General features: G+C 33.2%; 1 protein-coding gene across 1 annotated transcript in view; it reads left to right on the top strand.

The window, feature by feature from the left end:
- Positions 1 to 2689: 2689 nt before the first annotated feature.
- The window catches only part of adgrl4 (adhesion G protein-coupled receptor L4), a 46753-nt gene continuing 22836 nt past the window's right edge, over positions 2690 to 26606 (top strand). Inside the window, exons 1-5 of the mRNA XM_088928191.1 lie at positions 2690 to 2744; positions 3801 to 3947; positions 17183 to 17332; positions 17959 to 18108; positions 21814 to 21884. Coding sequence (XP_088784317.1) covers positions 2690 to 2744; positions 3801 to 3947; positions 17183 to 17332; positions 17959 to 18108; positions 21814 to 21884 — 573 coding nt within the window. The remainder of the gene's footprint in view (positions 2745 to 3800; positions 3948 to 17182; positions 17333 to 17958; positions 18109 to 21813; positions 21885 to 26606) is intronic.

Raw genomic sequence — 26606 nt, 5'->3', positions numbered from 1 at the left:
GATTGACAGATTCAGGTTAGTCTAAGATCCACATAATTGAGGCTATTGCAAGCTAAATTAACACTAAAGGCAATGGTTATTTTATAGAAACCTAGCCTAAATATTGCTTTTCATAGAAGTAATATTGTGTGCCCACTATATGGCAATTTTCCATATTCCTTATCTTAGCTCTCTTTGTTATTCATATGCTTGGCATGAAATACTCTCTGTCATGCTGAGATACACCCAGCCTGATTTCCCTCAGAAAGAATAGGGTCATTTTCCATGTGAAATGTTCAAAATTACAGCTCATAAATAAAATCACCAAATGTGTGTTATTTTATTGCTTATCTTCAAAGACACACTTGTTTTGGGAACTTTGAACAAAAGGTCTTATCTAAAACTGTGGAACTTTTTAAAGTTTACTTTTTACAAACTTAAAATCAGTGCTGATAGAAGTTTGTAATAAATCCAGCATATTACCTCAAGCAACAAATTACACAATACAGATTGAAATGTTTTGTCAGTGACACTTTATTAACTTTCTTGACTTTTTGTCTTATATTCTCTGAATTGAATTACATAATGTTATCATGCATTCACCTGAGCTCTGAAAAGCATCAGTTAAAAGCTATTTGTCAATGAGTTATTAACATTCTTATAGACCAACAAAAAACTGAATTTCTCTTCAGGTTAGTTAATAAATAATATATAGTGCTTGCTAAAGGAACAACTTATAGTATTAAGAATTAACCTGTTACTTCAGCAGGGAACTGTATATTGTTCAAACAATTGTTGTTTGACCCCTGCATTCTGAAAAATAATATTAATGTGATGCTTATAAGATAATTATTTTTTCAGTTGTTTGGAAGGCATTATATTAGTTTGAATAAAGTAAAAATAGGATAAAAAAACAGAAGAAACCTAGTACTATTAAATTATAGTAATAATTTACATATCTTCATGAGTTTCAATACCTTCAGACATCTTTGCAGCTATATACTAAAAAATAAATATATATATAAATGTATACTGTAAGGCTATTCATACATATAATCATTATTTGTTTAAAAGGAATTTGCCTGTTTCTGATTTATTTAGCACAGTAATGTTTGGGTGAATTCCTGTGGGCTACCATTTACACTACTATCTACAGCATTCAAAAAGAAAGAGAGAGAAAGTTAAGTAAAAAGACATTGGTACCATTTTCATTGTAGTTCTATGTACAGGTACTGAAATGATAAAGAATATATGATGAATCTGCCTAAAGTCTGAGAGGTTCACTCGCCTAACTACCTCACGCAATTTACAAATAAGAAGCACTCCTTTGGGAGAATGCATCAAGGGAGCATCCTATGGAGAAATTGAAAAACCATTGTGGTTGCTTGGTGTTACATTCCCTGATATATCTGACTTTGTATAAGGAAAGAGTATGTCTGTACTGCTGAGAAAGAAAGGATTAGAATATAAGAAAAGTATATGTTTCACACTTCTCAGAATTGCAATATACCATGTTTAGATGTGCACCTGACCCACTGTGTTGGTGTGCTCAGTATCTGAAACAATGAACATTCTCAGTGGGATTCAGAAGCAGCTTTTCATACCCTGAACTATCAATCTCACCGCAAAGAATATCACATCTGAAAATGTGCATGTCTGCACAGAAAATCCCAGATGAGTGTATTGTCCTTTGTTTACTTAGGTGAGAAGGGGGAAGCGCAATGGTATTTGATCACTGGAGAGTTTCATTGGCTTTTCTGCACATATTTTGCATTTACAGTATGTGAGCTTGTTTCAGTTTATCAGAGACAAGACAGGGTAATGAATTTATATTAGCCAGCACATCTCGGTTATATGTTTGCACGTCTAAGAATAGAAATTATGTTTTGTGATTTCGGTTTTAAAAAGAAAGAGACTTCAATTTTTAATCTACCTGGTTTGCTAAATACTTTCACAATATTCTGACATCTGTAGCACAGGTTTCATGGACAAGTAAAAGCTTATTATAAATATAAACCTTTTGCAAAGCAGATGCTCTATTGTCATTTATGAAAAATATATAATATTATAAACACAGGAATTATTTATATCCTTTTTAATGTTTTTAATTCAGACACCATAATTATAATTCTGTCACCTATAATTAGACATTCGTGAAGCATACTCCTAACTAAGGCACAGTTGGCATATTTAATAACATAAAAAAGAAAAAATAAACAATAAGCTAAATAAAACATAAAGCATCAGTGATGAGGAAGACATACTGTAAACCACACATTAGCAGAAATAGATTGAATTAATCTTCCAGTTTTTATGTGACAAATTAAAATGTTTTGATGTTCTGTTTTCATTTAGGTAGAATGTTAAATCCATTATTTTTTTTTAAATCATTTAAAAAGATCTGAAAAATAATGATTTAAATCTTTTTGAACATTTGTGATATTGCAATTCACAAAAGAAATAATTTTAATTTAATTTTAAATTTAATTTTGTATTGTTTAAACGACTGTTTATACATTCATGTCTAGGAGAGCTTTTGGATTGTGATGTTCTTTATCCAGATATTATTGTGTCCTGTGGTGTGACATTTGTGGGGGTTGATTAAAGAACAGGACAGGGATGGGCCAGGCTCAGGAAAACAGGAAAACTGATGAAAGGAAATGGTGTGCGTCATCCAATGCAAAGTTTCTGGTAAAAGTTATCCTTTTCCATGGCAAGAATGGAGTCTTTGCTAAAGTCCCCAATGAAACTTGTGGTTTTAGTGGGTAAGTAAGCTCTTCATGCTCTTTGAAATGAGTTAATGTGTTTTTCTAATTGTTGTTTGTCTGCTGCCAATATCACACATGTGATTATAATCTAAAATACATACAACCTGTTAAAATCATTGAGGAAATAGTATTCGCCAAAATTTCAGCAAATGTGTTTATTTGTTAAACAATTATTGTAAATAAGATGCATGTGTTAAAAGTTACACTACATGTGCCAAATATTCATAGGGATGATATATGATATAATATTGATTGATTGTATTATATTGTGATAATGTGAAAAAGTGCTTATATGTATGCTTATTATTCTGGAGGATAGAGGAGTATAAATTACTACCTTTAGAAAATGTGAAGCTTATTTGGGCTTAAATGTGAAAAGATATTAAACTAACTGCATTGTTTTACAATTTTCACTTAGTGTTTTTCCTTCTTTATGAAGAATTCTATTGGTTGTCTTCTACTGAACATTTAGCCATTTTGTTTTAAGATGAAAGCTAGATCATATAGTCAGTATTTTGAAGTACAAAATGTATCCTTTTAGGTTTATAGCTGAGTAGACAGGAACAAATGACTTTAAAGATAGGTAACAACTGACAATAAGTCAGCTGGATTTGATTGGTAATTGTGATGAATTAACTACTTTATAAGACAAGTTTTATAGCGGTCATCAGAAGATTCTAATCAATGCACATTAGTTTACTAACAAAACGCTTGGTTTCAACTCACCCAAACTAAGCTATATTAATTAATATTCAATAAGTTGTTATAATAGTGGAAAATAGCAGTAGAGACTTTGAGTAAATTGTAGATGTTTTTATATACAGTATAGCAACCCTGAAGATGTCTGTGACTTTTGCATAATAGTGAATACAAACCAATTTCTTATTTTTTCAGTCTTTTGCACAACAGTGTATATATACCAACAACTTATTTTAATTATTTTAATTCTAATATAATTAAAAATATAAAATATAATTATGATTATCAATGTACTATGATAAAATTTTCAAGCTACGTTTTCAGGTGAACTAAGTTAAATTTTATATCAAACAGCATGGCTGTCCAGTGTGCTGGACTATTGCAGATTTTCTGCCATCTGTTCCTCATGCCATCAAAATGCAACATGTGAATACATCAATGGATCAAAAGGTTGCTTCTGCAAGCCTGGATTTACTGGTGATGGAACTAAGTATTGTGAAGGTAAGGATTACATCTATGTACATATAGTAATGCACAGATTAATGGTCATTTAAATATTTTGTAATATTACTTGTTTTGTTAGATCACTGTATATCTGATATGTGCTAAACTGTTATGAATATTTGTTGGATATGGAAAAAAAAATCTTATGTCCAGCAAGTATTTCATTATACAGACAAAGTAAGGAAGAACTATGATTAATAACAACTGCAAGAACCTAATTATGGTTTATATCCTACAATGACAGATGCTTAAGAATTTTATTATTAGGTGCTGCTAGATTGTTTTTAGCAGTTAGCTTTTCAAATCTTAAACCTAATTTTATGTAATTTGTTTACTCAATCCATTAAGAGTATATTATTTAAGACCTAAAATACACTAGAAATGTGCTTTCATTATTTTTGGCAAAAGCATCCCAGACCTCTATACAAAATTAACATTTTACTTTTCAAAGAAAACACAAGTCAAATCACAAGCCTTAATCCAAGCATGTTGAAATAGAAAATATTTTCGATTTAGGTAAATTCAGCATTTCGGATGTTGAATAGCAGGGAATTCCAAAAATGGAGGACTTTGCAGTTGATACAGATGCAGCCACTCAGAACGCTTGAAGCAGATTTGCACCATACCTCAAAGAACAAGCCATGTTACACCACATGGTAACACCCAATACCTTTTTATATTTTTCAAATAATGCACTGCTTTGTAAATCTGCCAGGTGGTGCATCGCGTGTCTAAAGTTATTTTAGCAATAAAAATTAAATGTTTCCATTTGTACTTTCCTGAGCGAGTCATATAGTACAATAACACTAAGATATTTTTTTCATTATAACACTATATGGAATGATTAACTTTTGTGTAATAATAGTAATTAATAAACATAATTTATTTTAGGTTTTGATTTTAAAAAATATTATACATAGTGGTTTTAAAACCATTGTATTTAAAATCAAGTGCATTAAAAAGAGATATAGTATTTATATACTCACAGTATTTTACATTTTAAAATTCAAATATTAAAACAAATTAAAATTAAAAATAAATGTAAGTCTGTTTCACAAAGCAAGATTACTCAGTTGGCTATATAAAAATAGCTTATTACTATAAGCCATTGTGAACACAATGTTTTTTCAGGTTTACATATTAAAAAAGCCTATATTTATATTAATGCTATTTTAGTTAAAAAGTAATTAGGAAACAGATAATTTTATTTTAGATTTTGATTAAAAATATATATTATACAGATACTGTAGTGGCTTGAAAGCCGAATAGTATCATACTGTATTTCAGGTCAAATAAACACAAACAGTACATGAAAAAAAGTTCAGTAGCTGCACAAATACTCATTTCCTCAGCACAAAAGGAGCACATTTTTAATACTATGTAAAATAAACTACTTAAACTGAACATCTTTCTCGCATCTTTTTTGAATACTTTTAGCCCATTCTTCTTCATAGAACTGCTTAAAGTTAGTGATGTTTAAGGGTAGTAATTGGGGTCCTGCACAGAACTGTTAAATTAACAAATTAACACATTTCTGTCAGGGTGTCCCAGAAGCAACATTCAGCATAATAAATTAAATAAGAAAACCTGTCGATACATTTGGGTAATTAGCTATTAATCTAGTAAATAGATGAATATTAACTAACCTACTACACACATGGATTTCTGACAGATTACTGCAAAAAGGTCAAGATTAATGATTCATTCAGCTTTTTGAATGCTTTCTATAGTGGCTTGGTCAAAGCTTATTATTAAGTTAGCTAATTAAGTTAGCAACAGTATCTAAGGAGGGGTGGGGCTACGGGTAGGTCAATAGCTGTTTTCTCACTTTCATGGTTTACGTTGTACTCAAAATAGAGAACATGAAATACCTGTATTTCAGGTTTGATTTCTTCTCAAGTGTAGCCAATGTGAAAGTTTCATTTTCCATTACACTTCAAAGTAGCATCACAAAGAAAAATAAAAATGGTAGCAATCTGCTCTAAAGTTGATAGGCAGATTTACAGCCTAAAGAGTTCAGCCCACAGTTACTCTCCCCCTACTGTGTGGAGATAACCATCAAAGCACAAGACAACCCTTCCAGTGTTACAAGTGAAAAATCAAGCAAACATAGGCGCTAAGCGAGAAAGCACTTGGTGAAGGCAAATGATTATAAAAACATAAATATATCAACTATTAAGAAGACAAAATAGACATCAAAAAACATTAATAAAAATTTTAGATTATTTATAATCTATAAGCATATAAGAATTGTGCATAGTTGTAAACATGCTTATCCCATTTTCAATATAATGGAACACTGAATAATGTCACTTTTTGTATCATAAATATAACTTGTGTAAAACAAAATTATGACTTGTAAATGGTGCATACAGTATAGTAAGCTTGTCAGTTTATACATCATATAACATCTTTAAGGGGAAATTTATTAATGGTAAAAATCTTACTTTTATGCTTTATAAAAACATTTTGATGGTCACAGAAGTACTAACAGTAGTATACAGTACATCAGCAATTTCAAACCTCCTTCTTGAGGTATTGTGCATGTCATGTCTAAAATACAGCCCAATGATTACTTGTTCCATTAGTTTTTAACTCCTTTAATCACCATAGAAACATAGCCTTGCATTTTAATTTACATTTATAAAGTTCTGAAGAGGAGAATTGAGATGGTAAGGAATCAATAAATTATTTGTTCATTGCACGCAGATTTATAAAATCTTTAGTTTGATTTTCATAAAAGCTTCACAATTTTTCCCACAAAGCTCAAATTACTTTACAATTGTTTTCTGTGGATTTAGACATATTGATTTTCTACTGTATTTTTTAAAAACTCTTAGTCTTTTTTTTTACCTTATTTTGTTTCTGTAACTACTGTTTTTTCACTAGGGTATTTACTTTATAAGGCTGTGATCCATTTTGCACTATCAAATGTGCTTAAATTGCTTATTGGCTGCAATAGATTATAAACAGAGCAATGGGAAGTGAAATTTTCTCTCAGGATCGTACCTGAATGCTTTATGCAAGAAAACCAGTCTGTGTTTTTTTTTTAAGAAAAACTGACAATTTTTTGCTATCACATTCACAAGCCCACAGATTTCCAAAAAATATGTCTATACGAATATATTGAAGCTTCTACCTCTGAAAAAAGAAAAAGGAATTGGGGAAAGATGATGTTAAAACTAATTACTTTTTTCTTTAAAAGACATTCAAGTGACAAAAGTTCCTAAAAATGGAAAATATAACAGAAAATATCAGTTTTGTTTTCTGACAATTCTTGAAATGCTATAGATATTGACAAGGATTATGCATTCTCTATTTTAAATTAGTGTGTAATCAGAAAGATCAGATTAAGAGATTACATTTCCTGTTTTTTTCAGTCTTATAAGGTAAGCAGCTTGTGTGCTGAAGACTGATAAGAAAATTGATTTTATTTTGAACTGACCCTGTGAAAACATCTGACTTTTTCCCAGTAGGGGTTAAAGACACACTGCTGTCTTTGGAAACCTTGCTATTATTTTACCTTGAACTCTTTGGTTAATCAAAATTGCAATCATGTGGAGGAAGGAAACAGTTGTTGTGTGTTATAACATGGAATCTGGATAATCTATTTGTTGTTGTCTAAAGAACTAACTATTTGAAGTTAAAGATTTGAAATACAGTTTATCTGTCAGTTTCTTTAGTATACTTTTGTCTCTTTCTTTTTGTAACATTGCTTTGTACATCAATATCAAAATGTATTATGACATCTGCTCCAAGTCACATTTCCATTGATGTAATCAAAACAAGACACAGATACATCTCTTTTTAGCAAAAAGATCACATCTCAGCTGATTAGCATTGTTGGATTTTTATCCAAAATGATTCCATTGCATTCACATTATTAATGATAGCTTATGACTGTCACTACAAAATGACAACTTTAACCGGTGTGAAATAAATAGTCCATTAATATATTTCTTAGCTTTCAGAGTAGCATTTTAGTTCCACAAGAATTTTAAATGCATTCATGTAGAAAATATAAAAATGAAAGTGAATGTGACAGAAACAGTTTTCTTTATGTGTCTGTTTTTAAGTTTCTTCCTCAATTGTAAAGTCAGATTGAGTGATTTCTGATGCATTGGAAAACAAGTCAAAGTTATAATTCTGAAATTGTGCCTTCATATAAAAATAAATTCAGATGAAAAGCATCACTACTTACAGTATTAATGCTTACAAAGGTCAGTTTGAGATACTGTAAATTTGTATGTAAATTTAATAGATGTTAACATGCTTAATTGTAAATGCTAGTTTGAAAATATCATTTAGTAACAAGAGGAACCTCCATTATACATTTTATAATGCATTGATCTAATTATTTGGACATGTATTTGGGCATTGCATTCCTGTTTTGAAAACATTCAAAATTTTTGTTGTGATATACTATGGTAGGTTCAGAAAACATAAAGGTCACATTAAATCACACAATAAAGTTTGTTATCCCTGGCACTAAAGAGCACAGATTTATACATATTCCTCCTTGTAGATTTGTTTGAATTCCTGCAGTCTTTTTTTGACAGTGAACAGCCATCTTGAAAATCACAAATGTCACATTGGATCGAGGTCTGGAAATTTCAATGACCAAACAATAACCTTTATTTTGTGAGCAGTTAACTTCTCTTTTGTTGATCTATGTGTATTGTTAGGCCACAGGGAAGGCTATCACTTATTAAAAGGCATGATCCAGGCCAGTCTAGAGTGACTGACATGCCCATCATGTTCCCATCATGTGGGGAAAACAAGGGTAGTGTTGTCATGTGCTACCTCATCAGGATAAACCTTGCTGTCTTCTCATACACATGCATCGATGGTGCTCTTGCACTGTTGCATGACTCACACTAGACACCCAAGGAGCTGTAACTCTCTCACGCCCTCACCGGGTTGGCACTACACCCTTGGATTCAGACCAGAGGCCAATAGCCAATCTCTTTTTGCCACCTAATTGCCAGTGTGAGGGCCCCTCTTCTACATCCTGCACACCTTATGTTCACAAATTAACTCAGAATTACTAAATTTAAAACACACTTGCTCAGCCGACATCTCAGACAGGACGATTCTCTTTCACTCTCATAACAGGATGTTTCTTTAAATGTTCTGGAACATTTAAAGAGACAGCTCCAGGTCCTCTGGGTTCCTTGGTCTTACTCATTGCCTCTTCCAGGATTACTGCTGCTCTTATTTAATGGGGAATGTGAATAAATCTGGAGGGCACTGTAGTAAATCAAATATGTAAATCTCCTTAGTCTAAAACCGATGACATTTGATATAGGTATACAAACACCTAAGGGGTTCCTAGACAGGCTGAACTGTTCCCATACTCAGTAATAAAATGTAATAAAACAAGGACACAGGGTCTCAATTGGAAACTTAACAGGAATGAATTGATTTTCTGGAACAGTTCTTCTAGCCAGGTGGTGAGGCCCAAACTCTGGGCACTTTTAAGAAACAGTTGGACAGAATTCTAAATTAACTTGGCTACTGAACTAGACTTCCAAATGAGGGCCCCTTGAATGGATGAATGGCCCACTTTAATTTGCAGATTGTTCTTATGTTCGAATTTTCAAATACTTAAGAAAGTCATGGTAGGACACTTTAAAACACAATATACTCTAACTAGGAATAGACCTGTTTAGTTTTATTTGTCAAGTTTCACTACTAGACAGAGTGAGTGTACAAATCAGATTGAACAATAAAGTTTTTCAGTAAAGCTTTGCATACTGCAGGGAATCCTAAATGCATTTTTGAGGCATGTTTGACAAATAGATTGGAGCTTCATCTTTCTAGCTCATCTTACTGTGAAACGTCTTTATAAGATAGTGAATTCAGCTGTGTAGTTGTTTAGGACTATGCAGGGAAGGGAAACTGGCACATGGAATGTAATAATTAAAATGCACTTCTGAAGTTATCATGGCACATATTGATGTATAGGTCTTGAAAATGTTGGGGTTTTCACAGCTGTAGTATAAAGAAAAATTACATTCACCATATGGAATTAATCCTCTGTAAAATCTTCAGTATAAACAGATAATATGACCTGGCAGCCATTGCAGTTGAGGAAGCTTCGCATTTTAAAAAAATACAGGAAAAAAAGCTGCCAGTTGGCTTTTGAGCTGATTTATTCACTGCCTGTTTATCTTATGAAAAGTTCCCCTTACGGCCAAATCAAGAATCATCTGGCACAAAGTAATCAGTCTAATGTTCTTTTTTGTCACCTGGATGCATTTCTGACATTCATTTTAAAAGTTCCAGTACCTTCCTGTGTTTTATGAAGTTCGGAAAGAAAACAGGCATTTAACCTCCTTACTGCCGATTTCTGTGACGTACAGTGTTATCCTTTAGTGCATAGCACAATTCTGAATTGTGTCACTGTAAGTGAAAGCAACAGTGATTTAAATAATCATTTAATGATCATTATTCATACTAATACGAACATATTAGTAATAATATGTTCATTGCTCAGTAGAAGATAAACTCTATTTATATTCTGCTTTTGTACAGTAGGTGTTGATTCATATTCAGGTAATTAAAAAAAATTGTCTTTGTAAGCACAATTAATTCCGACTCTTACATTTTATTTTTAAAAGCTTTGAATTCTAACATAGGCTGTCAGTGCTGTTGCACTGATGATTGTGCTTTGCTTAGTTGTTACTGCTGGCTTCTGAAAGTTTATTCTTAATTTCATTTAAGAATACATGAGTGATTAAACTGCATCATTACCAAATCTGCATGTAAACTCAAAGATATCCCCATTGCATGTTATTTTATTAAGTTTCAAATGTTTATTCTTATTAAACATTTATAGTAAATAAAATACAAACAAGCTTACTCTTCTTACTGTTCTTTTCATTGGCAAAACATATTGCCAGACAAATTACTTGCTGTGAAAATGCAGTTTGAGGACTCCATTGCATTTACAATAAATCAAGGGGAATTTCAATGCCTTGTGCACCTAAAGCTATGTGGCTGACAAGCAAGGGCTGTTTATCATGTTTTTTCTTAGCTCTGTTTTCCATTTAAAGGAGCAGATGTTCTTGAGTAATAGAATAAAAAAAAGACTGGAGTCTTTTGCCAGCCTATGTTGAGACAAACAGTAGATCTTTTGCACCCAGGCCTTCAAAAATCCAAAACTGTTGCTCCTGGGAAACTATTCAACCTTTGAAAAAGAATCATTTGCTCGGAAATGGTCATCTTAAAGCAGAAAACAATACTTTTTAGAATTTCAGATTTTTTTACATAAGTTCTTTCAGTACTTTAACCATAAAGATGGTGGGTAACAATGAGATGTGATGCTTGCCATAACCAGGAACCGATAGTAGACTTAAACATGAAAAAGCCTGTTCCCCCACAGCTCTTGTTTGTTATCCATGATTGTGAAACACTGATGATATAGTTTGCATAAAAACATCCAAAGTACTTGTTGTGTAACAATGGAGTCTCCAGACTGTGAAAGTTAAAACAGTATTTCCGTGCAAACTTGTTACCTCCCTGTTGAGGAAGCTCGGGATATCCCATGACATTCCACAAGATACTCCAGGGAGGAAGAGAAATGTGTTTGCTACATCTGCAATGAGCAAAACAGCATTGAGAGAGCATTGGGAAATAGTTCCAGGGATGAAAGCCTAATTATGTTTTATTTAAGAACTACCTTCAATTTAATATCAAGATATGAAATACATTATTCTCTTACATTAAAATAAATACTTGATAAATTCTAATAGGAGGGATTGTTTACATTTTATCAGCCACCAGATAAAATATTATTCCCTTATTAGAAAGCCTTTAGTGTGGTTTTTTGACTGCCCATGATGGATCACATTCTAAACCCCTGGAACTATGGTGCTAACAGCTGATGGTAGAAACCTTGTCAAAATTCAAACTTTATTTTAAATTTCATACTGCATTTGTGCATACTGCATACTTTCATTTGTGACAAAGCTAAAGGTTGGAAACTAAACCTGGAAAAAAGATTTAATGGCAGTACATTAGATATTAGAAAAGAGCTTTCTAATAGCTTCTTATCCTATTTTATCCAGAGAAATTCTCTTATGAATGTATGAGTGTAAGAGATAAGTATTTTAATTAAAAAATCTCAAATATATACACAGAGTGTAGAATTTAACTGATAGTTAAACTATTTATAGATAATTTAGCTTGTGCATGGTTGTATTAGACCAACTATATGGGTTCAAAGCAAATGCTGATGGAAAACAAAGCATTACCCTGCCTTTATTATAATTCATTAAAATGCATTAAATAAATATGAATTTATTCAAGGTATGCTGCTGTATATTGAAAGACAATGGTGCCCTCAAGGAATGAGCTTTTCTAATGCTAATTCTTCTTTGAGCAATATTTGCAGAATCTCTCTGCTGGCAACAGCATTTAAATTTTAGCTGTCCATTGGATAGAAATATAAAACTATAGCAGCATCATACAGAATTACCTACAGCAAGGATTTACATTATATTAAATTACAGATATTATTTTTCACATGTATTTACATAATAACAACACCAATGTGTATTGATACAGTGGGTTACTCATCCAATAAACACAGCATTTTTGTGATGTAGCAAAGGTATAGCTACACACAATATATAAATAAAATAATTTTCCAAAATGGTCACATTTTATCAAATACACAGACAAGCACTGCTAATGTTAAAGCATTACACACTAATGGCCTTCTTGACTATTTCTGTTACTTAGACCTAGATGAAAAAGAAGAGATAGATAATTATTAATTATAATCAAAAGTGTGAATATAAATATAGAATCCTTATGTGCAGTGTTATATAAACACAGATATTTGAAATACTGTAGATGTGTAGCAAGTCCTAAAGACCAGTAAGAAAACCTACATTTCTGCAGAGATTTGTAATGCAAAATGTGATGTTCAACAATTAATCTTTTAATCACTTTATCAATTTTCTAAAACAGAAATCAGTGTAGATGTTTGCAAGTGGGTTCAAGAGTATACTGCTGCAGCTGTTGCCGGTTAAGTATTCTGTTTAAATAGGTTAAAGGAGACTCTTGGTTAATAGCGGGCTTATTTGGTGTACACAATTAGACTGGTTCAGACCAGTCTTACAGTTACAGGGAATCCCAAAAGACACGGTCTTCACTACCTCCACGCTATTCCTATGCTACAGGCACACTGTTTTGCCAACTGCAGCTGAAAGTAGCTCTTGCAGCACTATACCTCCCTCTCCTCTGGAATGGTAAAGATTTTCTGTTGGCACAAATCCTGGAGAAGATTTAGGGTTTTGGGGCTTCCACACCCAATGAATGGCCAAGGATTAGGGAGATTGCACCTTTAGTGGCCCATGCCTGCTTATTATAATAGAGGCAGTTGCAAGGAATTTTTGTGGGATGTAAATCAACTATGTAATAAAGTGGGGGAAATACTGTATGTTTATCTGTAATTCTGGATGGGGGTCAACTGTTTTAGGAAATACAGTAATATGCTAATCTTTACTCTTTTATATCTCATTCTACATCTACTGAAAAAACAGATTTTCTTGACTCTATTTGCCAATGTTGGATGACATGGCTAGAGATTTAAATTCTAATTTTACAGTTGAAGAATTGACTGATATAACATAAACATTCCCAAACAGTAAAGCATCTGGCCAGAATAGATTTGAGATAGAATTTTAGAAGTTGTTCTGTACTGTGTTGTACTGTGCTCCTTTGTTCCTATCTATGACATAGGAGTCAATAAGGGACAGCATATTCCCCAGTCACTGTATGAAGCAAATATCTGTCTTCTGGTTAAAAAAGGTAGGGATGAGAAAGATAGATCATCTTACTGCTCATTAAGTTTATTGAACTATGTTTTGAAAAGATTTGCAAAAATACTGTTTATCAGATTAACTAAACATGTATTACCCCTTACACACTCTGATCAGAGAGGATTTGTCCCTGGCCTGTTTTCCTTCTCTAATGTGCGGCCGCTGCTGAATATTTTATATGCTGATGATAAGAACACCAAGGCTGCTGTCATATTATATGTTTTTCATGTTATATGGTAAAAGAGCATTCGATCAAATCAAATGCAAATATAGTATATGTTTATATTATTTAAACATTTTTGGTCTTGAAAGCTAAGTTGTAAAGCGGGTTGAAATGGTATATGTCTGTCCAGAAGCTACGATTTTAACTAATTATGACAAGTTTGATCGCCTCTCATTGCACAGGGGCAAAAGGTAATATTGTCCTTTATTGTCTTCATTACTCTAAAATTGAACAAGATATATCCTTCAGTATCTCCTTTATGTGACAGGTGAAGTCCTTCTTAAGGCACTTTCACACACCTTCAGGCCATGTATAGAAATTTTGGGTAGAAATACAGTATTTCACTGGTACTCACAAATGTACCCTCAGATCCTGAACTAGCACTCTTTGGTGGTTCAGAGGCAACTCTCAGACTAACAAATCAACTCTGATGTTCCGAATGGTTGTAGCCAAAAAATGTTCTTAAAGAATGGAAATCTGTCATTGTACCCTGTTTCAAGAGCTGGCTCAATAAGATGATCTCCACAATTACAATGGAGAGGATTTGTTTCCACAGGACAAGCACTCTGGATCAATTCCAGAGCAATAGCTCTGGTTAGAGATAGGTTATAATAAAAGGAGATGATACAGGAAAGGTACAACAGTGTAACATTTTTGTGTTGTGACTAATTATTTTATACAATTGAAAATTATAAGCTTTGCTCATTATCTCTGATTGTTTTACACATCCAATCATTCTGTGATTACTTGTGTCAGATTTTGCCTCTATTCTTATCTCAACAAGAAAATGATAAAAAAGCATGAGCACATTTGGCCTTTTTGGTCTTTGGCTGTTTTTTTTTCTTTTTGTTTAAGGGTGTTTTATGTACTGTATTCTGTGTTGTTTTTCATGTTTCTTTTTTTTTTTAGTTGTGTTAACATTTTTGTCTAAATTTTCAAAATTTCTTTAATAAAAGACAAAAAAATACCGGATAGGGTTTTACAAAGTAAAAAAGTTGGACAACTGATATAGTTACTGTACTTAAAAAAGCAACAGTTAAAGAGAAGAAACGACTCTATCCCTAGGGCCCATTGAAGCTCTGGGTGTCAGTGAAGGCTGGGTGTCTGGTCATGGAAGTTGCATGGCTCTATACCAGTGGTTCTCAAACTGTGGTACGCGTACCGGTAGTGGTACGTGGAGTGCCGCCAAGTGGTACGCCAAATGACCCTGGAACTGTGTCGTGTGCGCTGAAAAATCGGGACGGGTTTTCATATTTTGTATTTTAATACGTGTCGAATACGCAGCCTACGTACTACGATACAGTGCGCGCTAAAACTTCAGTGGACACAAGAGATACTCTGTAATTCTATACCACTCTATAGGAATGAGTGCTACGGATGCAAGTGACCAATTGTATTTAAAAAAGCTACTGTATCTCCAGCAAATAGGGAGAAAGGAGAATGTGCTTGATTTTGGAACAATGCCAACGTTGTAAACACAGGAATGCATAGAAATGCATGCTACGAACGCAGGTAATCTTGTGAGCACACGAAAGCGTGATAACAGAAAAATATTTAAGAACTGTTCTAATTTGAGAAAAATACACCGAGCGTCTCTGTGTTTCGCTCCCATGCGCATGAAATAAAAACTTTAAATAAATACGGAAATAAAAATGGAAACGTGGAAAAATGCAAGCTTGCGTATTGCTAAAGCAGGTAAGCTACACTATTTTTGAAGAACCTTATTTACCCTTGGCAAAAGAGCTGACACGTATTATGTGTAGAGAAAAAAATGTTAAACAGCTCGACCTGCTGCCCCCCTCCCCCTGAAAGACACAGTCATTCATAGAATTGTTGAAATGAAGGATTATATCAAAAGTACACTGATAGAGCGCGTTAAGATGAGCAGATGTTTTTCACTGCAATTAGATGAGTCTGTAGTCGATTTGGCCAATTTGCTCGTTTACGTTAGATACGAGTTTGAGGGCATGTCCCATGAAGACTTTCTGTTCTGTAAATCGCTACCAACAGGAACTACAGGAGAGCACATATTTCAGCTTCTGAATGAATTTATCGAAGAGAATGGCCTCGACTGGATAAAATGCATCTGAGTTTGTACAGACGGTGCTGGAGCGATGACAAGCTGACATAACGGTGTAGTTGCACGAATTAGAGAGGTTGCTCCAGAAATTAATGTACGCATTACAACATCCACCGCGAGACCTATGCCGTCAAGAAAATGCCCGACGATTTAATATCTGTTAGACTCTGTTGTGAATTGTATTAAGGCTTGAAAAATGTATTCACATCTGCTTTGCTCAACTAAACAGGCTCACCCCTCTCACTGAAATGGTGCTTTTTTATTAGTTGTTGTTAATGTTTTTTTTCTGTAAAACACTTTGAGAAACCACCTTTAAAGGCGCTATATAAAATAAAGTTTATTATTATGATATTTATTATATGTATGTGTGAGTGTGTGTGCACGCGCGCTCATGTTGGTCATTGAGAATTTCTGGGGTTCCTATGAGATGATGACTTGTAGGTGGTACTTGAATGCTTTGGTTGGATTAGGGGTGGTACTTGGTCCAAAAAGTTTGAGAACCACTGCTCTATACTTTTGTTTTTGGAGGACTTAGGTTTACAGTGTCTTGGAGCAGCAGACCCAAGACCATTCAAAAATAATCCAGGCAAAGCTAAACTAAATCACCACACTTAAATTTTGAATTGCTGGCAAATCATGAGTTGCGGGATCAAGGTTGGTACGGCACTCACACTAGTGGGGGACCTGTTAAAAGGCTAAAGCTCACGCCTTTATAGTATTGTCATGCTGCTACATTGGCATAGCTAATCAAAATGTTCTTTGTGGAAGAAGAAACATTTCCTTTTTTCAGAGTTCTCCTATATTACAATACAAACAATGTGCTGAGTAAAAAGCTAAGATTAGTTAGATCAAAGGTCAGTAAAGATCACCTAGAAATTATAAGGTTTAATGCATTTCTTTGAAAGACATGTTCCTTGATGCATACTAAGAACAGAAAATAATGTAACGTAAAAAAACTAAATGTATTATTTACTGTTAGTCTAAGGTGACTCATTGCAGCAGCACTTCTATGTGTAATATTTAGTGTTTTATTAAACACTATTTAGATAAAACATTGTATGCTACATTAATTTATCTGTGTTAATTATATCTACAGATGATGATGAATGCCAAAACACAACACAGATCTGTGGCGAATTTGCAAACTGTACGAATACCCATGGGAGCTATTTCTGCACTTGTACATCAGGGTACAAATCAAAAGGGAAGAAACAGTTTTTGCCCAATGATGGTACCTATTGTACTGGTAAGTATATATTTTTGTGTTTTCCCATTTTTTTATACTGAAACAGTAAATCTTGACATTTTATCTTTACATTTTTAAGTCTTTAAAGAATGAAGAAGGACTGTAATGGACAAATGTGTGATCCAGATAGCAAAGCTACCACCTACAAATGACTACATCCTAGTAAGATCTGGTTGTAATGATACGTGCGTAACTGCAATGTAAAATAATTAGGATATACCATTTAATAATAAATTATTTGGTGTTAGTCTAATCTGAAATTTAGAAAGCCCCAACAAATCTCAGAATTATAATTATAACTCTGCTCTAAAATGTTTGAAGTTAAAGTTTAGTAGAGGACTCCTTTGTCTTATATACTATATTTGTACTACACTGGGAATATGGTACTATGTATTCTAGTGACAGATGATATTTTATTGTGCTCATTACAGTTTGTAATCTTAAATTTTATGGAATGAGCATATAAACATATTTTTTTTATTTTTAAGACTATTTTGATCCATTTATGTGAAATGTATTGTTCCCATGATAAGTTATAATAAAAGGAGATGATACAGGAAATGTGCAACAGTGTAACATGTTTGTGTTGTGACTAATTATTTTATACAATTGAATTTTAATTGCAGATATTGATGAATGTCAGGACCCATCTTCCTGTGGACTATTCTCAAATTGCCACAATACAATTGGATCATTTTATTGTAGCTGCAAAAGAGATTATTTTCCTTCATCTGGAAAGTTACATTTCGAACCCAGTGGTAATACACAATGTAGAGGTAAGGAGAGAACTATTTCTAAATTAGCTAAAAAATAACTACATTTCTCATAAACAATAAAGAAATAAGACTGACCTGTTTTACAGATCATTTTTCTCTGAATTACTCAGTAAACCTTTTAGGTTCTTGGGAGAATCTTTACTTCTTACATACATACTTTTTACTTCCTACATATACATACTGTATTTACAATCAGGAAATTCAATTATTGATTTCTGAAGTCTACCATTCATGCATGGACTTTCTTAGTACAACATTCATAATACACTACTTATTTTTGTTTATAGAAAAATAGTTTTATCCCATGTATCTGAGTAAAGATCACCCTAAAGAGAGGTGAGCTCACAATTATTTTTAAATAACTACACTTCATTATAAGGTTAATTTTGTGATGAGATTTAATATATGCAAGGATCTGATAAAATTGGTTGCCCTGTTCAAATAGGTGCATCATGAAAACTGAAAAATGAAATTTCTTATGTGGTTCATGGACAAAGGCATCATTATTGTCCACTAGATTTTATGCCCCAGGATCACACTGCCTGCCTTCTGGAGGAAACTGATATTACTTACGTTGTGCATTCTACCATTGTTGTGTGCGCTTTTACTTCGCAGCAAATTTGCCATGGATCCATTTTTACACATAACATACATAATTACATGTTTTGTCTGGTCTCAAAAAAACTGAGTGCAAAAATGGGAAATTCAAGACTCATGGATTTAAATGCAAATTTAGCTTCTTCTAGAAAATTGAAGAAAAATAATGTTGTACATACACCGACTGGTCAATTGTTTTTTCAGTTATATTGGTTTGAGACCACTATGCCCTGTTTCATTCTGCAAGCACAGAAAATGTACTTCCATCTTAGACCTAATTTCACTAATACCCACCAAAACCTACTGCAACACAATGAAACTTCCATTATACAAGACAGAGTATCTTGATAAATGTAGTACCTGAGGGAGGATGAATTATTCCTGCTGTTACAGTTGTATGGTTGCTTTTGATTTGAAGACATGATTTCTCAAATGTGCACTTTATTCCCATTATCCATAATACATTAATTTGAATCATTTTGCTTTTTAGATATCTTTTACTAAAATAGATTTATACTGACCTTTTGTCTAATGCCATTTTATTCATACTGCACCACATCCTGCACTGTCAGTATGAAAATTAATATTTTATCTTACTGGATCTAAGAAGAGGCATTCCCACTAATTCCTCAAGCAAACCCATCTGCCACAAATTTGTCTGGAATTTAGAATCTCATAATATCAGTTATGGTCAACTAACATTAATTAAAAATAGAAGTTTGTCTCCCAAATGTCTGCTAGAAATAATTGCCTTTTCCCTACAAATCTATGTAGGGGTAGCTTTTACCCTGATGAGCAAAAGTCCAGAAAAAAACCTGGAAGACAGCCAACAGCATATATACAAGCCATACCCTTTGTATTACCATTCCCTGTAGGTGTATTTTAAAACAATCTGTATTTGCATTAATCACACATAGTTGGATGTGACAATTCAATAAAGGATGGTGTAGTTTCCCATGTGTCTCCACTGTTAGCTAGATCTAGTGATTATGAAAAGTAAATGCCAAGAAAACCTACCAAAGGCCCTCATGTTAAAGTTTAATGAATGGAATCCTATTTGCAAATGGTTCTGAACATTGAATTATCACTCTTTTATTTTAAGCATAATGTGAAACAAAATGATAAATAGGTAGAAACTCTGCTGAATAGAATCAGCCATCCTGTATACAGTACTTAGATTCACTTTGTAATTCATGACTGGATGAAAGCCTGAATTTAACATGAACTAAATCATTTACGATTCCAATAATCAGAATTGGAATCAATATGAATAAAAGGGTTCAAGCTTTTACATTTTACCTATAAGGAAATGTATTGATGAGAATACAAATGTCATTATGATATAATACAATTATGGTATTGCACAATATTTGAGCTTGCTTATACTGTAAGTTGAAAACAACTGCCCTGTTTTCTAAAGCAGAGATGACATACTTTTAAAACAAAATGTAAGCAGTTTTGGAAGAAGCAAGTCACTATATATTTTAGTAGTATGAGTTAAGTGCAAGCAAACTAAGGAGAAACAGGAAAAATAAATCAAGATTTAATTAGTTTTTTTAAAGAGCTTAGCAGTATGAGGGATTCTATTCCAAGAAGGTAATTACCCATTGTGGAAATAAAAAAAGTGTCACCGCAAATTTCAGCATGATGAAATGTTTTAGTATAGTTGTCCAAATACAATGGTACTATGAAGTTTGGGAAGATAATGGCAGTCATGTGGTTGTCTTGGTTTAAAAAGGAATCACATTTTAACCAATCACATACTGTAGGTTGCAGTTAAGAGTAACTGTAATAGGCCAAAGGTTTTTGAAGAAAACCAGTTAGCATTATAGGATGTGTTTTGAGAAGCATGTGATGATTAGGCTTAGAAATAAAGTATTGCTACTTTCTGTGAGGTGTAGCATGGCTGGGAGCAGTGAAAGTTTCAAGTCACTTGGTGCAGCAGTTACCATGACACTGGTTACTTGACTATTGCTTAACAGAAAAATTTCAGATAGACATTGAGATTTATGCAAAAAACATTTTAACATGTATAATGATACCTATACAGTCTGGAGTTATGTGGTCATTGTCTTTGTAAATATGCAGTTTTTAAACACATAAAACACATAAAAGCCTGTACAGTATATAGGTACAGTATGTATCAGATGACATAGCATAAGCATGATTTTATCATAGAAAGTTACAAGATGAAAATCAGAAGCTCCTTTTGCCATTAATATGTATTAATTTTGTAGTTAAGGGGTGTTACCATTGCAGGTCAGATATCGACAACAGTGTTAAACAAAATAGCTTCCAGGTAACCATACAGATTTATAGCACAACCCTACTTTCACATCCTGGTATTAGATTATTGCATAACGTTTTGTGTTAATTGTCTTATTAAGGTGGATGCTTATTATGCCCACAATGGTTCATCATTTCCCATGCAAAGAACAGGCTAGTAACTCTAACTGCTCTTCTTCAAAATCTGTTTGGGTATCAATTCAGTTTTTCCTCATTTTACTCACTTTTCATTTATACTATTAAAACGAAACTTCATCTCCTTTTTATTTTTTTTATTTTTAGTATAGGAATTATTATAGAATCACATTTAATATACATGTAATAGAAAAAATGTGAAATGATGTACATACAACTTGAAGAAAAACAAAACAAAAAAGACATAAACATACCAATTAATTTCCAGCTAGATTTGTACAATTAACAGATTCCTTCAATTTATAATTATATAATAACACACATAAATAAACGTTTATATAATAAATATTACAATTTAAACTTTGCTTATTTGGATCTGGCCATATTTTCCATAACACTTTATCTCCTTGTTCTCAACATTTTTCAAGCTCTGCCACCACTACCTGTGCTAGCATTTCTCCAGCATTGGTGGCAAGGATGTGCTTGGAATCCATCAAAAGCTGTTTGCAAATTTCTAGTTTCCACAGATTTTGAGTTTCTTTAAAGACCAAGATTTATCTCATTCAGAAAAAAATAATTTATTGGCTTTCACTCATGGTCAGGGATCATTAATTGGGATACTATGCATCCTGAAAGTAAAATATCAATAGATGAATAATATATGTTTTCCTTTTAATTTTTTTTCAGAGAATCCTAAAAATAACTGTCATGAGAACAGTACATGTGTGTCACAAACCATTAACAAAACACTTGAATACGTAAGTATTGTTATTTCATAAAGCTTATCCTTCTGTTTGTCATTTCACAACTGTGAAAAGTTGCCTTTAAGGTATATGTTATAACAACCATGGTACTCCGTAGCAGCAGAAGACAGGACTACATGGAAGTCCAGGTTGTAAATAATCAGTTCTAATTTTTACCCTCATTGCGTTTAGTTGCTGTTCCAGCTATTGTGTTGTGTGGATGATATTCTTTTTTATACAAAGGTGGATTTTAAGGGTGGTTCTTACTCTTTACCGACCTTGAGTTTTGTGTACTGGGGAGAAAAGAGTCACAGTTTTCTGAGAGATATTGTTTGTCGAAGTCAGGCATGATTGACATAAGTTCTGGACAGCCCAACTTAAATCACTAGTTTCTAAGGACTGTTCGGCTAAGAAGATCCCTGTCTTAGATGTCAAACAACTTCTGTTTCAAGTCATTTGCAAATTATTTTATTCAACAAATCATCAGCAATCAGTCACCATTAAATTGGTCTAAATTGAGTATGCATAGGCTTCCCACAACACCTTCTGGATTGGAGCCATTCAGGGTTAATGTTGCTCTAGGAAACTGCAAATGTTTTACCTATAAAATTGGATATCATATAGAAGATGTTTTCATGTTTTGTTTAGCCTTTCTAACAGTGGGGTGTTTTCTGAGGGTAGACTAAATGTTGTTTGTGTTTCAATTTGCAGCTGTTAGTACTGTGTTAAATAGACTGTATATACAGTAAGTAGGCAGAAGTAGTTCAGGTGGGTAGCTACATCAGAATGCATAGGCTGCAAAGGAACAAGTAAAAGGTTTATTCCATGCTGAAAAGAGAAGAAAGGAAACACGATGTTCAGCTGTGAAGCCTTCTTCGGGTGTGAGAAAGACATGGCAGAGAGCAAAGATCATATAGCATAGAAGAACAAAAGCCGGGAGAGTGGAGGAGATGTTTTCAAATTCGTACCACCTGAGAGGCCACTCTGCCTCTCCCCTTCTCCCACATCCTCCACTCTCCTGGCTTTTGTTCTTTTGTGTTATATATTCTTTGCTGTCTGCCCTGTCTTTCTCACACCTGAAGAAGGCTCCACATCCGGAATGTTGTGTTTCTTTTCTTCTCTTTTCACCCTGGAATAAATCTATTACTTGTTCCTTTGTGTATACTGTAAGTATATTCTCTGTATAACACAACAATAAATATGTAATAAGACAATAATATCATCCAATCAACAATTACCATTCCAGGTGGAGGGAAGTCCTCCACTTCTTTGTCTTGGTCTTTACGTGGCCCTACTGCTTCCTCTGCTATTGCACTGTAAGTGATTTGTAAGAGAGCTTTTATTGCTAGGTTGGAAGTCCATACTTAGCTGTGTTGTGTTGCTCTCCATCATGTTTATCTATGTGAATATCTTTCTATATTTGTATTGGTTCTGAAAATTGCTTTTCAAGGGACAATGTAAAATACATTTTATTATGTTTTTGCAACTTAAATTGATGTTTAAACACCTAAATCCAGATTTAAAAGGGTATTCTTCACCTATTTGTTTAGGAAGTAAAGGTAAATGTATAATACTGAGTATAAAACACATCCTTCACCCTTGAATTATTTTAGCAAGAAATGATGGAGATGCTGTGTTTTACTTGTGAAGAAATTGTGGAGGTCTGAATGACTTCCACAGGTCCACGTTATTTAGGATCCTCATTTCAGTTTCTGAGCCTACAGCTGAATATGTTTACATTTAATTGTCCTGGTTAGGAGTTACTGTTCCTTCATATTTGTTTCTGCCACTCACATGCTGACTTCATATGGTACATAACCGGTGCTCCAAACTGCCTTACGATTTTTGGTCATATTAATGTACAATATTTTAGCAACATAGGAATACTCCATATTTACAGAGGTCAAAATGTTGTTTAGGTACATTTCACAACAAAAGTCTTAAAGGATGTTGATTGGGCTGAATATGTCCACAGTCTTCTGTCAAACTCCTTTGTGTGAAATACAATTTGTAAGATTATGAAATCAAAAGCTAATTTTATGGGTAATATCATCTTGGTCTTTCTTGCACACATTTGTAAGGTGGTTGGCAAATTCACTTCAACAGGGCTAAAGGAATTGATTTTTCTCCTTAGGTTAGGAGTTGACTGATTTTTCCCAAACATATCATTGTGGTTGTCTGTTCCTATTCTCATATATATAAGATATAAGCCCATCTTTTATAAAGATAAGTGAATTTTCAGAAACAGCTTAGACAACCACTCCCCTCATCCCTGTTCACATAGTCAGCAAATCCAAAATGTAGAAAGCATTAGAAATTAAACTGGTGAAGAAATTTCTCAGTTCTTCATCTTCACCCGATCTTCTATGTAATGGAACTGCTAGATAATTTCTGCACATCACCAAAGCAGGTGCTACACTTCAGAATTGAATTATATGGATCCCCAGTTTTTTTTGTGGGATCTGTTGGAAAATGAAAATCTATGTTGACTGCAAGGATTTTTGTCAATTTCTGTATTAAATAACCCTTCAATGTTTCATAAAAACTGTTAATTTATCATGTAGAATTTGTATTATAGATTTATTTTTTTCTTTTGTGTCATTATGTATTTTTCTGTACGGTATATCAAAAAGCATTACGCCACACACAAGTCAATAAGATGAGAGTGACAGTGGTTCAAGGAGAACACAGTTGAGAGCATTTCATTGTTTGCTCAGAGTGCAGAACTCTATCTTAGAACATTCCTGGGATGAAATGGAATAAAGAAATAACTGCATCTTCTCTGACATCACTGAAACCCATACTGTCAGAGGGTTTGGACAATATTGCTCTATCCTTTAACAATGGAATGGCAGTGGAATATATCCCTTACAGAATTAAACTGAAGTTATAATGGCTATCATTTTGCAAGTACTGTAAAACTTTTCACTTTACTTATGCTGTATATACAGGATGTACAGTATATGCAGTGCATTGTTGTTTACCTTAAAATGTAATGTTCTGGAATATACAAATTAATAATGTCCACAATTTGGGTTATGAAGGATACATCATATTGCATTGATGACATCAATTCAACATAAGGCATAAGCAGAATTAAAAAAAAACTCTCCCAAAATTCAACCAAAGTATAGCAAAATATCAATAGTTAATGGACAGCTTTGTCTTCATTTAAATGTAAAGCAACAAAGATTGTTTTTCTGGAAGGCTCCTATAAATGTAGTCAATGTTTGTTCATATTATCTCAGAGTCTGATCATCACATTTGTTTCTGGTTTTCATTCTATATCACAAATTAATGACTTCATTGAACTATTTATTTTGACAGGAAGTCAAAACAGCTGTGTTTTCCAGATCATAATTATTTGTGAATTGAAAGGTGTCTCAGAAATCTGTACCAATCTGGTTTTCTAGGACTGAAAATGCCTGGTCCCATTTTATTGGACTGAGCTTAGAACTCTAAATAGATCATGACCATCTGGGGGCCTACGAAATATTAAAGAAATTAGCGATGGGTGATATGTCATATGTGTGCATGGTTGTAACAATTAGTACATGTCTGAGAAGACTGGTAAGACAAGGAACGCTTTAGAAATGTGTAATGGATTGGAACATCATAGCAGCTGCTTAATGTATAGGAGCAAGGATATAATTAAATTGATACCAGGCTTTTTAAATCTATCAAAAAGTTCTAAAAGTAGCCATATAATTACTAAGCTCACTGAACAAACAAGTTCCTGTGCTTTACAGTAATATGTGATCAACTACTCTCCTCTGCTGGTGATACTGGTGTACTGCACAAAAAATATTTAATAAAAATATCGAGATGTTGAGCTCCTGTACATGGACACAATACTGTCTGGATTAGAAGAAAAAAAACATAATGTAAAAAAGTTGAGGAGAAAACAAGACAAATAGAACAAGATTACCCATTAAATGTTAAAAGACAAATCACAATTAACAATTAATCTTTTTTGGTTTACTACATCACTATTCATATCCACAATGGATATCCTGCATAAGGGTATTTACATGGCCACATTAGCTCCACAATTAAAAAACTAGTCCCAATAGTAACATTAGTCACACACTACACTGCAGTTCGAAAACTGCATGGGGACATTGAATGACCAAGAAGTCAGGATCTCAATTGAATGTTTAATCTGAATGATAGAACAGTTACTGGAGTCTGAGAAAATATTCTTATTTAAATAATATTATTTGTCTTATTGGAGAAAATAAGGCTAAATAAAACACACATTCATATAAAGTGAATCTATGAAACCAGGATAGTTATTTCACATGTATACAGGTGAAAATTGTTAATAGAGAGGATGGTGGAAAATCCTGATGAAGACTGGCAGTCAACCTCATTTTTGCTGAAACAAAGAAAGCCTGTGGCCATACATTAGGCTGCATAGATTATGTTTCAAGCATGAGTGTCCATATTATAGATGACCAGATTCTTTTAGATAAGGTTTTAGATAAGGGTAGTTCTTGATCAGTTCAGAATCCTATGAGATTGGTAAAAACAATAGAAAGAAGCAAAACTTAAAGTGATCTGAATTATTTTAAATGTAAATGTATTTTTGTATTGAAACTTCAAAACATGACATAATATTTGACATAATATGTTCATAACAATAAACTGAGCAATACTGTTAAATCTGTCACGCATCTGTGGTGTGTTTAAGATCTTAAGAGCATTGCATGCTCTGGATTTTCCCTACAGTATAAA

This window comes from Atractosteus spatula, chromosome 11, assembly GCF_055471065.1.
Source record: "Atractosteus spatula isolate fAtrSpa1 chromosome 11, fAtrSpa1.hap1, whole genome shotgun sequence".
Lineage (NCBI taxonomy): Eukaryota > Metazoa > Chordata > Actinopteri > Semionotiformes > Lepisosteidae > Atractosteus > Atractosteus spatula.
The sequence above is the reverse complement of the archived record's forward strand: the minus strand, read 5'-3'. Positions and strand labels throughout refer to the sequence as shown.